This window comes from Leptonychotes weddellii, chromosome 1, assembly GCF_054177405.1.
Source record: "Leptonychotes weddellii isolate Sample4059 chromosome 1, ASM5417740v2, whole genome shotgun sequence".
Classification (NCBI taxonomy): Eukaryota; Metazoa; Chordata; class Mammalia; order Carnivora; family Phocidae; genus Leptonychotes; species Leptonychotes weddellii.
In genome coordinates this window covers 120,179,240-120,192,649 of record NC_138369.1, presented here as the reverse complement: position 1 = coordinate 120,192,649, position 13,410 = coordinate 120,179,240, and the positions used below count along the sequence as shown (strand labels likewise).

Here is a 13,410-nt window from a genome sequence, read left to right as displayed (position 1 = left end):
GTGTCTGTTAGCCATTTGTATGTCTTCTTCAGAGAAGTGTCTTTTCATATCTTTTGCCCACTTTTTGACTTGATTATTTGTTTTTTTTGGGTGTTGAGTTTGAGAAGTTCTTTATAGATCTTGGATACTAGCCCTTTATCTGTAGTGTCATTTTTTATTTTTTTAAAGATTTCTTTATTAGAGAGCGCATGGTGGGGAGGGGCAGAGGCCAAGGGAAAGAGAGAATCCCAAACAGACTCCCCACTGAGCACGGAGCCCAACATGGGGCTTGATCTCCTGACCCTGAGATCATGACCTGAGCCAAAATCAAGAGTCGGACACTCAATCGACTAACCCACCCAGGCACCCCCTTGTTGATTGATTTTTAAAACATATTCCTACATTTGCTTCATTTCTCTGTGTATAGATTATTTTTTTCTTTCTGAACCATTGAAAAGCAAGTTGCAGACATGATATTTTACCCCCAAATACTTTAGGGTGTGCATCTCCAAAGATTAAGGCTATTCTACATAGCCTAGGAAAATTAACTTTTATACAGTAATATTCAGAATTCCCCAGTTGTTCCCCAAATGTCTTATGATATTTCACCCCCAAATAGTTTAGTGTGCATCTCCAAAGATTAAGGATATTCTACGTAGCCTAGGAAAATTAACTTTTATACAGTAATATTCAGAATTCCCCAGTTGTCCCCCAAATGTATTTTATAGCTGATATTAATATTATTTTGATCTAGGATTCAATTAAGAATCCCGTATTGCATTTCTTGTTGTCTTTTATCTTCTTTACAACACTCTGTCTTTTTTTTTTCCCCATAACATTGACCTTTTTTTGAAGGGTCCTAGACAGTTGTTTTGGGGGGGACCATTTTTTTTTAAGATTTTATTTATTTGAAAGAAACCCAGGTGTGTTGTGTGCATAAGTAGGGGGAAAGGTGGAAGGAGAGGGAGAGAGAATCTGAAGCAGACTCCATGCTAAGCGTGGAACCCAACGCAGGGCTCGATCTCACGAGAGATCAGGACCTGGACCTGAGCCGAAAACAAGAGTTGGATGCTCAACCAACTGAGCCGCCCAAGTCCCCCTGGGGGATACATTTTTAAAGGATACATAGAAATGCAAACAACACACAAAAATGCTGGCCTTAGGCCCAGAAATGTCCTGTGTTGCTGATTCCCTTACTCTTATATCCATGTTACTGCATTGACCTTAAAATATTAGTGTAAAAGAACAGAGTCAGATTTAGATATTTGGGTCGGAGATAGTTTTTGCATGTTTGAGGAGAGGGCTTTTGAGGGAACCATTCAAATTTTTTTAGCACAGCTTACTAAATAGTTCATTTTACTATTTATGGATGATTTTTCACTATATTCAATTTTTAAATTTATGCTTAGCAAGGTTGGCTGTGTCAGATATTAAAGAAGACGGCGCATTCTCCCATACCTCCTCCAATTCTGCTTTTAGACTGTGTGCCCCCTAACTGCATTTGATAACACTTCAGATTTTTATTTTTGGAAACTGTTGCCAGGCAGAATTAATGTTAACTGTTCAAATGGGTTTGAGCATGTTTCTTACTTGGTTTGGAAATCCAAAAGGCATCTCCTTTTCCAGATGCTCTTTTTAAGTGCCAGAACCTATCCACTTGCTTTATCTCCCTTGAACCTTCTTGGTTCCCAGAACAGAGTATCATCGCCTGTCCCTGTCATCCACTAGTACTGCTATAGCACTTACAAAGACTATTAAGACATTAAGAATATATTTTATGCGTGAAATGAATTTTTAATCTACTCAACCCTAAAATAAAGACCTATTTTTGACCTCTTCTGGTAATATGGTAGAACTTAAAAAATAAGCCTCGTTCCGTCTACTCCTTTTTTCTTACTAACTGGCTATTTGCACTTTGTCTCAAAATTTGTCCAAAAAAGGTCAGAGCTAAGGAAAGGCAGCAGTATATTGGAAAGTAGCCTGTTGGCTTTGTTGTGCTCTTCAAACCACAAGTCCCAAGGGACACTACATCTGGTGACTTAAAGTCCTTTGGTCTTTGCTAGTGGGGTGCTCTGACAAGTTAAGAGTACATGAGGAGAGAAGAGGTCACACCTGCTCTTTCTGGGTGGCTTCTTTGGTTCTATTTTGCATCATGTTTATATTCACATGTCCTTCTGCTTGATGGTTTTTCCCCCTGCCTTCTTTCCTCATGCTCTACTCACTGCCATAACCAAAGAACAGTATGGGCAGATGTCTTGGGCTCTCCCGCCCCCCACTCTTGAACTAAACAGTACATATTTCCTTACTCTGGAGGGAAATGAGATGAGATGGTAGTGGCCTAAGAGAGGAACAGTGCCCAAAGCTGGGGCAAAGGGAATAGTAAAGCTCAAGAATAGACCTTCACTGTAGGAACATCACTCTGGAATCTCAAGAAGTCTCTTACCACGACTACATACATTCCACATTCAGAAGCGCTGTGAGAGGCTCTAGAGACATAAGCTTGGGCCACCTAGACATAGCCTCATGGACATGCTATTTGGAGGCAGTTGTTGGTGTTCTGGTCAACTTCCATCATAAGACACAACTTTCCATGTAAAGTAAGAAGGTCACGGCTGTCAAGTGTGACCAAATAAGGTCCTCCCCCGGGGGCAGGCCCGCACAGCTGATTTGGGAAAGATGAGTCTGCCCCAGATGAAGGTACTGAAACTGAAGAAGGAGGGAGGAAAACTCCAAAACAACCTGAGCAACAACCACTGGGGGAAAGTAGGCAAAGCCTGTGTGTGTGAAGCGAAAGAAATAACGACGGGCTTAGTCTTTCTCCCGCTCAGACTACAGTGTCACTGATCAGCAATTTCTTTAACACTCAGCAGCTACATAAATGTTATATGTATGCACAACAAAGTCAGTGGCAAATTGAAACTTTGATGATTATGGGAACACCCCAGGAAAGCCTTATTAGAGGAGGTGGGTTTTGTCTTAGTAAAAAAAAAAATTCCTTTTAAATCAAACCGTCGTTCATCATAACATTCAACAAAAGGGTTTTCCTTTGTTTTGATCGTATGTGCTGTAATAGCCAGCAGGGGCATGGGGTAGCTGCCTTGGACAGAGTCCACAAGCCTGGACTTGTGCACAGGAAACAGATTTTGTCAGCAGAGGGAATTATCATTTCTCTTGAATGGGCCAGTTTGTCTGTGTTTTCTATTTCAAAACAATTGGGGTTCTTTGGAAGACTATTTCTATACCATCACAGAAGAAAGATTTTCTAAAATTTGAGAAATCTTAGTAAGTATTAACTCAGGAATCCTGTTTAACTGGGCTGCTTGCTTTAAAAACGAGAAACCTGTGCTCCCTTCAGCAGCACGTATACTAAAATTGGAACGATACAGAGAAGATTAGCATGGTTCCTGCACAAGGATGACACGCAAATTCGTGAAGCGTTCCATATATTTCCTAAAATAACTCCAATACTGGAATTAAAATAAAAAACTTAATACAAGAAAAGAGAAACTTTTAATTGATATAATGTATAGCAATTGTTAAGGGTACAACTTGACAAACTGTACAAGCATTTAGATCAAGACCCAGAACTTATCAGAGTACAAGAGAGTCCTTGTGCCCCCTGAACAGGCACTACCCTCAGGGTAAGCTCCAGTCTGACTTTAAACACCATATATTAGTTTCCTGTCCTTTTGAATGTTACATAAGTGGATTCACACAGTATGTACTCTTTTGTGTCTCGTTTTTACTCAGCATATTTGTGAAATTTCCATGTTGTTCAATGTAATTGTAATGTCTTTATTCTCATTTCTGTGTAGTGCTGAGATTTAGTTTGGGGTTGCATCGAGCCAGATTTGGGCAGAATTGATATCTCTGTAATGTTAAGCTTTCTAACCCATGAATATGATATATCCTTCCATATATTGAGAGTTCTTTAACGTTCTTGTGTTTTGTAGTTCTCGGTTTAAGCGTCTTACATGTGTTTTATCAGATGTGTTCCTAGGTATTTGATGTCATATGTTGCTATTGTAAATTTTTTAAAGTTTCACATGTATACAGAAATGATTCTTTTTTATATTAGGCTTATAGCCATTGATCTTGGTAAATTAGCTTATTGATTCCTATATTTTGAGGATACTTTTATACCTTCTACATACCAAATCAGGCCATCTTTGAATAATGACAGTTATATTTCTTCCTTTCTAATCCATTTGCTTTTTATTTATTTTTTTCTTGACTTATTGCATTGGCTAGGATCAGGCCTGATTTTTTAAATTAATTAATTAATTAATTAATTAATTTATTTATTTATTTATTTGTTTATCAGAGAGAGAGAGAGCACAAGCAGGGGGAGCAGCAGACAGAGGGAGAGGGAGAAGCAGGCTCCCCCTGAGCAAGGAGCCAGATGCGGGACTTGATCCCAGGACCCTGGGATCATGCCCTGAGCCAACAGCTGACACTTAACCGACTGAGCCACCCAGGAGTCCCTCAGGCCTGATTTTTGTGTCAGATAGAAAAATCTCCCAAGGAGTTCCCTAATAAGAAAACCAACTATAAAGTTAAGTTGGTTGATCTATGAACATAATATCTAGATTTAAAATGGTGTTATGGTGGTCTACAAAGCAATATATTGTACTTTGTGGTACACGACCACAGATACAGACTTAAATCTGGTCAGACAGGCATTCTTGTCTTTCCTACCCCTAACAAGCAGAGACTCTCATACATATTTGTGTATGGATCCTGAACAGAGTTCTTGAAGTTCAGTAAGAGTCCAGACAGCTCACTCAAAGTGTTCTTGTCTCACAGGTGGCATTGAGAGGGAATTGTCTAGAAGCACTTTCAGGAGAGGCAGGGCATTTGGAGAGAGAGATGATATCCATGGCAATAATGTGGGATCTGGCCTGTCAGTGACTGGCTGTGGAAGATACCAGCTCTTCAAACTCCTATAGCTGTCTTAATAAGCAGAAGATATTGGTCAGCTGGATTATAGAAGGGAGGGGAGATCTTTTAGGGGAATAGAAGGCAAGGACTGATAAGAAGTAAAGGCTACTGGAGTCAAGAGATGTTGGTTGCCAGTAGGAGTGAAAGAGGGATCCTGGGCATTTTGGTGGCCTAGGGACAGGAAAGGTGGGAGTCGGATGGATGCAGGTGTATCAAGTGTGCTTCCAGCTGGAGAGTGCTGAGTAAACATGAGGATACAGACCCTGAGAGCTGGCAAAAGGTGTTCTTCCACTCTCTTCTCTGGTGTTGTCTTTCTTCTCCATCTTTCCCTATTTCTTTTAATGCCTTTTTAATGTAGTCTCTTTCTCTCCGATTCTCTCAGGAGGCAATATGATAGAATCACTAAGCACTGTTTAGGTGGGAATCTTGACCACTTACAGGTATGAGACTGTGCCAGATTACTTACCTTTTTGAGCCTGGGTTTTCTATCCTATGAAAAGGGGATACTAGAAGTATCTTTCTCATTGGGTTGGGAAGATGGACTAAAATAATGTGTGCTAGAGCAACTTGTCACAAAGTAAATGCTAAGGGTTCTGTCTGGCTGCCTCTTTCTTGTCTGTCTACCTTGTTGTTTTCCAGAGGTCTTAGTTTTTATTCATTTTTTTTCTTTGTTCTAGAGTACTTTCAGCCAGGTGTAATGTGATATTTTTGTTGTTTTGTTAAAAAAAAAAAAAAGGTTTATGTCCTCTATTTTTAGTGTACAAAGTGGGTGAGTGAAATGTCTCCCATTTCTGTCAGTGCAGTAGATTACTGAAATGACAGAAGCACTTGATTTCTGTCCCCTCTAATAGCAGCTCCAAGACCTTGAGCAATTACTTTAATTCCTTTGGGCCTCACGGTCCTTATAAATGTAGGGGCCTGAATGAAGAGGACTGTGAGGCCCTGGTCTAACTGTGAGTGCATCTAGGAGATGATGCTAAAAGTCTGATTCCTCACTAAATTGTGCATGCCATGAAGAAAGGGCCATGGCTATTGGGCATACCATCCTGTCCGGAGCATCTCTAGGATGCCTGGCCCATAGAAGATGGCTCAGTGAGTGGGTGAATGGATGAATGAATGAATGTTATCTTTATAACAACAAAGGTCATCTGTATTCAGTGGGAATTATTGTCAGGGCACCATTACTGTCATGGGCCTATTTTCTATAACTCTGAGCTTAAACTCTGAGCTTAAAACTTAATTCTCCCACTGCCCTTCCCCCCTGCTTGTGCTCTCTCTCTCTCTCTCTCATAAATAAATAAAATCTTTAAAAAAATTTCTAATTGTATAAAATATTTATCAACTTACATAGTCAACTTTCTTGGCATTTCTTTTCCAACTTTCGTAGCAGTTCATGACCTTTTTTCTTTCCAGTCCGTTGCCACGCTTTGTACTCCTAGGTCTCTGTCATCGTTTAGGAAGTTGCCTGTGCGAAGTTAAATACTCTATTTTTGAAAGCACAGTGTATAATTACACAACATCATAGCACCATCTGCAAGGTGCTGTGCCATTTTCTGTATTTCTCAAGGCAGCATCACATATCTCATTTTACAAAGGAGGGAACAGACTGAAAGCAAGGACATTCCTTGGGCTTCTAAGTTCCTGCTTTAAATACACCACTATCTCTGACTAATGTATGCCATAATTAGGTTCCTTCACACATCCTCTGGCCCAGCAGTCCCTTTGGAGAGCTGAGCCTCCTTCCTTACCACTCCAACGGCCCCTAATGGTTTTCTTGTCACTGATCTGTGAAACTTTCAATTCTCGCTCTGGCCGTGTTCCACTTTCTTCTCTCTCTTTCGAATGGCTCATTCCTGGGGAAAAAATATTTATGACTAACACTGCCTCGCCTTGTAGGGTAGATGCGGTCCCAGCCTTCAAGGTTAAGAATTAATTGGAAACACAATCCAATCAGTCACTCATTGTCTTAGTCCATTCAAGCTGCTATAACAAAATACCACAGACAGGGTAACATATAAACAACAGACATTTATTTTTAAAGTTCTGGAGGCTGGAAGTTTGAGATCAGGGTGCCAGTATGGTCGGGTGAAGGCTCTCTTCTCGTTTTGTCCTCACATAGCTCTGCGCTTGTGACCTAATCACCTCCCAAAGCCCCCCACTCCTAATACCATCACATTGGGGATTAGGATTTCAACATATGAGTTTGGGGGGGACACAAACATTCAGACCGTAGCACTCACCAGATATTTATTGAACTCCTCCTGTGTGTGGAGAACATAAGATTCCAGGTATAAGACAGTTTGGGGATGATAGAAGATACCATTTACGTTAAAGGCAAAATGGTAGGACACACACTAAGAGTACTGCGTAGATCTAAAGAAAGCAGGACATCAGACTCAGTGGTCAGTTTAGATTTTCTTTCAAAATGGGTATATGCTGTTCCTAAAGCCATTAGAAAATGTTTCTTTCTGGACAACTTTGGCTTACCCTCTGGTGTTGGAACTGGTAACTTTTTAAATAATCCTGTGAAAATGTCAATACATTTCCAAAACCTGAAATAAGAAAATTGAGTGATACCATAATTGTTTACTTTCTAAATGTAGGTAAAGTCGTGATTATAAGGGATTTTCTTTAGATAAAGAAAAGTAGACTTTTCAAGGACATGTTAACTTTTGTTTACACTGGGGCATCATCAACCTTTCCTCATGATTTTCCCAAAACTTTTATGGCAGAAGGCTAATGAGAGGAAAGGCAATGACAAAGGGATCGTGCTGAGAACCACCAGAATATCCACTTCATTGGAGAAGTGCTTTTCTGTGTCAAGCTGTCTGACTCTGCCTTTTCATTTACTAACAACGTTCTAACAACAACAAGCTTAGCCATTTTCTGTGTCTGAATGTCTGAAAACATTTGATAACAATTGAGGGTTGGCTGCCATGATGTCACCATCAAAAAATCACGAGAGAGACTCTAATGACTTCTAAATAAAATCTTCCAGCTCCAGACTTACTCCATGTATTTAGGAAAAGCAGTTGGCATTATGTAGGAAAGGAATTATAAAAACCTAGCTTTTCCAGTCAGTCACTGACAGCACTTTGCTTTATAAACTTGTCATCTGTGATAGAGTCATCTGTCGCGTTTGTTCACTTCTGAGACCTGAACTTGGGGTTGGAGGTGGCACCTGAGCAAGCAGTTGTCCAGAAGATTGTTCAGTCTTCTCAGCAGAAAACAGATGATCGTTTCGCTCGTTCTGCCTAGTATAATCACTAAGAATGAACTAAGCTCCTGAAAGTGTTCTAGGAGTAAGCATTGAGTCAGACCGAAATTTTAGCGGGGCACCAGGGCACTGATTGTGGTTAGCTATCTAATGAGACCTTTGATAGAGTGGAGAGTTGCTGGCACAAAACTTAACTCGTCTCTCCCCCACCCTTCATGAGAGCTGGGCAGAGAACAACAATCCTAATTCATGAGTAGTAAACAGCCCAATGGTGTAGCGTCTTTTAGAGTTTGTCCTTCTACTTTGGGTAAAATGCCCTCTCATTTTTTTTTAATATTTTATTTATTTATTCATGAGAGACAGAGAGAGAGGCAGAGGGAGAGGCAGGCTCCCAAGGATCAGGGAGCCTGATGTGGGACTCGATCCCAGGACCCTGGGATCATGACCTGAGCCGAAGGCAGACGCTTAACCATCTGAGCCACCCAGGTGCCCCAAATGCCCTCTCATTTTAAAATGAGTCAGCTCCTAGATAAGACAGAAAAGGCAAACCTGGTTTTATTTCGTTTCATTTCATTCCCATGTAAGTCACCTTGATTTGAAAAACTTTGCCCTCTCAGAACCACATATGGAATATGCACTTGATTTCCAAACGTTATGCAAGAGCTCTGTGTACTATTTCATCAGTTTTGGAGAAGTAATTGGCACTTATCTGAAAAGATTGGTTATGAAAACCTGCCCTTCCTGGGGCAGGAAAGGCACAGAGCCGGCATAAGCTCAAAGGTTTCCAGGACTTGTCCTTACGCAGTTCGCCTAAGCTAGGTTGTGGTTTGGTCCATTGTTGTATTTATTCCTTTGCTCTTAAATTTTTTGAAATGCCTTATAGTTAAGTATTTCTTACTCAGAGCTGATATTTAGAGCTGCTTGAGAAAGGACTTTTAAAAAGTCCTGTATTTAATTTATATGCCTCTGAATAAGCAATGTATTTGCCAGAGCAGTTTCAAGCCTTTGACAAGTTAATGTGTAATGTCTACCAATGTATCTCTGACTGTTTTGTCCCTTTTGGAAACAAAATTCTTCATGTCTGCAACCCTTGGTATTCTATCGCACCTGCATTTTTCTTGACGAACCATCACCTGCAGGAATTTTGAGGAAGTAGACCCAACACGAAAGAAATGGGGAAAAAAACCCACAGCTAATTAAAAGTGTCAGATGATGACTTCCGACTTTGAAAGAACTTTTCATTGGTTTTAGATGGAAGGCTCTGTGTTTCAGTGTTTGGCTTTCTTGGGCATGTGACTCGGCATGACTTCCAAGAGCCATCCACTAGTGACGGGTTGCAGAAGGAAAGCCTTTTGCTCCCTGTTAATCGGCTCTCCTCTCTCTCTCCGCCCCCCCCATCCCTCTTCTGATTGCAGTGGTGCTTCATGCCCCACCTCCAACCAAGATCAAACGGGAGCTGCACAGCCCCTCCTCCGAGCTGTCATCCTGCAGCCACGAGCAGGCTCTCGGTGCTAACTATGGAGAAAAGTGCCTCTTCAGCTATTGGTAAGTGACACCAGAGAAAGGCTGGCTGGAGAGGAGCCGTGGGGCCGGCTGCTGCCAGGACTCCAGCAGACACTCAGAGGTAGCGCTCAGAGTCCTCTCCCACGGCAATGTCGTCCTCTAGGTGTAGGCCAGTACAGACCGGGGGCCTTTGTGCAAAACATGAAAAGCAAAACTGTGAAGCCGGCTCCACGGGGGAACTGGGCGCGTGGGGTACTGAGCCCTCCTGAGGGAAAGAACCTTGAATACTGGGATATTTGATCTGTGGCTTCTAGGGAGGGAATATATACTTCTTCATGTCTATCATATGTTAATGTGAACTTTAAGCACCAAAGAAGTAATCTTCAAATCAGAATATATGAAAAAGTCCCCGTGCCTGTGCCCTTTACTTAAGAATATCCAGGCCCCAGGAATGAAGCTTTAATTTTAAATCATTCTTTGCTCTAGAAGATAAACACAGACTGCCTGGGAAGGGGGGAGAAGAGTCGTTAATTCAAGTCCTGTTACGGCATAAATTTATCTTCCACAGAGATCCTGACTACTTCCTGGGGACCCTGGAGTACTTGGGAGAGGGGGCCAGGAACCCCCCCAGGGCATAAACTCTGCCCCCCACCCCATCCATCCCTCCACACGCATACATGGAGAGTGCTTTTAGAAGGGGGGAAAAGGAAACCGGAAACAGAGGCTAAAATTATCTTGGAGAAGAATCACTAGAAGTGTTAAACAAGTCCCTGTGACGCAGAGTGTTTGTCACTTTTCAGAGGTACAAATATTCCCTCGGGGCTGCCAGCAATTTAACTATGTTAATGCTGTCATTTCCTGGCGATTGGGTCTGCAACCTAGCCTAGCCATCTTGCTGGACCTGGCGACCATGCTAATGGCTTCATCGCAGCTTAATGGTTCCTTCTCTCTTTCTGTTTACAGTGCCTATGATAGGAAGCCTCCCTCTGGGTTCAAGCCATTAACCCCTCCCACCACCCCCCTGTCACCCACCCATCAGAACTCCCTATTCCCCCCACCCCAGGCAGCTCTGCCCACCTCTGCACACGCCCCTGCGGCTGGCCCGGTCCCAGGTGTGGGCCCCGCCCCCGCCCCTCACTCACTTCCTGAACCTGGACCACAGCAGCAAACCTTTGCGGTCCCCCGGCCGCCACATCAGCCCCTGCAGATGCCAAAGATGATGCCTGAAAACCAGTATCCATCAGAACAGAGGTGGGTGCTGATCTGGGCTTCTTTCGCTGCCTCCATCCCCTCCTTTTTACCCCACGGGGAGAGAGGAAGCAGTTAGTCATATTTACCAGGTACCTGTAAAGTTCCCATTGCGTTGAGGCGTCTTGTGAGGTAAGACGAATAATAGGAATATGACCTGTTTATATAGCACTCTGTTGTTGTACTCTAGACAATTTATGAAGTAGATAAAGGAGACATGGTTAGTACCATCCCCCCATTATGGAGGTAGAAGAGAGACTTGACCAGGTTAGACAGTCTGTCCATGCTCATCGAGGGCTGGTTTCCTGGCTTCTCACTGGAATCTGCCTACTAGCATTGAACTTGGCTTTATGCTACCCACAAATACTTTATTAACATTTTATTTACGTATTAGGGAAAATCGCTAAATTACAAAACGTATTATTACTCATCCGATTTTAACACATTTTAACAGGAAATTAGCTAAAAACCTTATTTGTAATTACCTCCGTTTGAGAGAGAAATCTTCTGGTTTTGCTCCAGGTAGGTTCTGTGTTCCTAATAAGGAAACTGAGGCATCAGGAATAACTTGCCCAGAGTCTTTCATTCATCAAACAAACTAAAGTGGAAAGGCAACCTACTCTAACACCAAACTTAATAACCTCTTAGGTCCCAGCCTTGTAAGTCCATTATCTGGGTATTCTAGAAGTTTGGATGCCTGTGGCCTTCCTTTATATAGGCTGTTCTGGAGACCCATCTTTTATTTCGAGTCTCTCTGGGACATACATAGGTGGGGAGTTGTCAGTGATGTTACCAAGGGTCGCAAGATGGTGACCGTTGCATTTCCCTCCTCTCTTTCTTGTTCTGCATTGGCTGGGGGTGGGGCTGAGGGGCAGGAGAGGGAGGATGTATGAGTATACTTTCCTCAGGCCTGGTCCAACCCAAATACCTCCTGGTATTTTCTCAGGGGTCACTTTATTTCTAGATGAAATACAGAAAAGAAAGCAGACATTCTTGTCTGATTCTGATCCCCTGTCCCCCTGGCTGTGAAAGTCACCATGAAGAACTACATAATTTGGCTGGTAGTCTTTATTCCCCTAGGGAAGCCAAGAGCCATGAACACCAATGACACATAGGGCCCAAGGGGTGAGCGTTGACTCGGGGGCTGGCTCAGTGGTGGGCCTTGGTTTCAAGAGGGAGTTCATCTGAAGCAGACAGCTACCACCAAGCTTTGCCAGTTTATTACCTTGTTAACAGCCTTGCACTTCTTCAGGAGAATTTGGAAATTGGGATTTTCATGTAAAAATTCCAGGTTGTGTGGTTTTGTTTTGTTTTTTAAGTTGGCAACTAATTCAGATTAAAAACAACAGCAGCGCTTTGCAGACTAAACAAAACCTCTCTGGGCAAAATCACTCTGCAAGGCTGCCAGTTTGTGCACTCGGGCCTGGATACCATTTCTATTTCAATAGTTTTTTGGTTTTGTGCTTTTTAATAGTATCTTCCTGATTTCCTGCAAGGATTATTAATTGAGGAGGAGGGATGAAGGGGGACATATATTTGGTCCTTGAAATACTTAACAAACCTTGTATTTGTTATACCGTGTGTAAAGGGAAATTACTTCATGTTAAATCCCTTTTATTCCTAGTTCCCCCTCAATCCCTGTTTCTTACCCAGAGGGCTTGTGTAAGGAGAATGTTTGGCCTCTTGCAGCCCTGGCAGACAGGAAGCCTTAGTCTCAGTGGTGAAATAGGTTTGTCACCAGGCTACCCAGCCCCCTCCCCCCAAAAGGGGAAGGTTTGATCCCTGACATGTAGGACTATCTGCCGTCAGGTGTCCAAAGAGAGAGGTAGGAACCGGAAACCAGGTATTTCTTTTTAGGGGGCGATTCCTCCCTGACATCTGCCTGTGTATCTTAGACTTACTTCCCCTGCACTCTGCCATTAGGACTGTGGGTCTAGAATAAAAAGACCTCACACACACTGGGCTGATACAGAGATCCTTGAGAGAACTGGGGTGAAGGGCAAAGTCCTGAATCGATAAAAGAAAAGCAACACTGGGACACTCAGTCTTCTACGCTAGGGCACTGTAATCGCAAAGTTGCAAGTGTACAGGAGGAGTTCCCACAGGGGCTTATTAAAAATGCAGATTCCTTACTCTGCCCCAGATTTTGAGTTGGTGGGTCTGGGGGCATGGCCTGGATATTTTATTGTCATACTTTGAGAAATCATGATCCAGCTGTTTCTTCTACCCCCATCCTTACTCCAGCCCACCTTTTCCTCAAGTATCAAATACCCAGGACTCCGAATTTTGTTCTTATTGCCCTTGTCTATTATTAATGATGGTATCCATGTGCTCTTTGGGTGATGCAAAGTACATCAAAGACATGACAAATGATTTTGCTTGTAGATACTAGAGAGCACACAGAAAATGAGGCAAACTAAAAGCCTTGGTCTGATTTTGTAAAAGTAATAGTAATTGCACTTGTGTATGATAACAAGCCTCATAATCCCACCTCTCCTAATTATTATGCCTGCCTAAAATGG

The 13,410-nt window shown here is 42.4% G+C and overlaps 1 protein-coding gene and 1 non-coding gene across 4 annotated transcripts in view; both read left to right on the top strand.

Moving 5' to 3' along the window:
- Window positions 1–13,410, top strand: part of ETV5 (ETS variant transcription factor 5) — a 59,027-nt gene that overhangs the window by 19,063 nt on the left and 26,554 nt on the right. For 2 of the 3 annotated variants that reach the window (XM_006733402.3, XM_031028248.2), the window contains exons 6-7: window positions 9,553–9,682; window positions 10,604–10,891. In XM_006733402.3, coding sequence (XP_006733465.1) covers window positions 9,553–9,682; window positions 10,604–10,891 — 418 coding nt within the window. Of the gene's footprint in view, window positions 1–9,552; window positions 9,683–10,603; window positions 10,892–13,410 lie in introns of those variants that run through there. The other variant, XM_081831092.1, reaches the window with a different exon arrangement.
- On the top strand, window positions 3,322–3,428 carry LOC115940981 (U6 spliceosomal RNA). Its single transcript, XR_004075717.1, has one exon. It is a non-coding gene; the product is annotated as a U6 spliceosomal RNA (small nuclear RNA).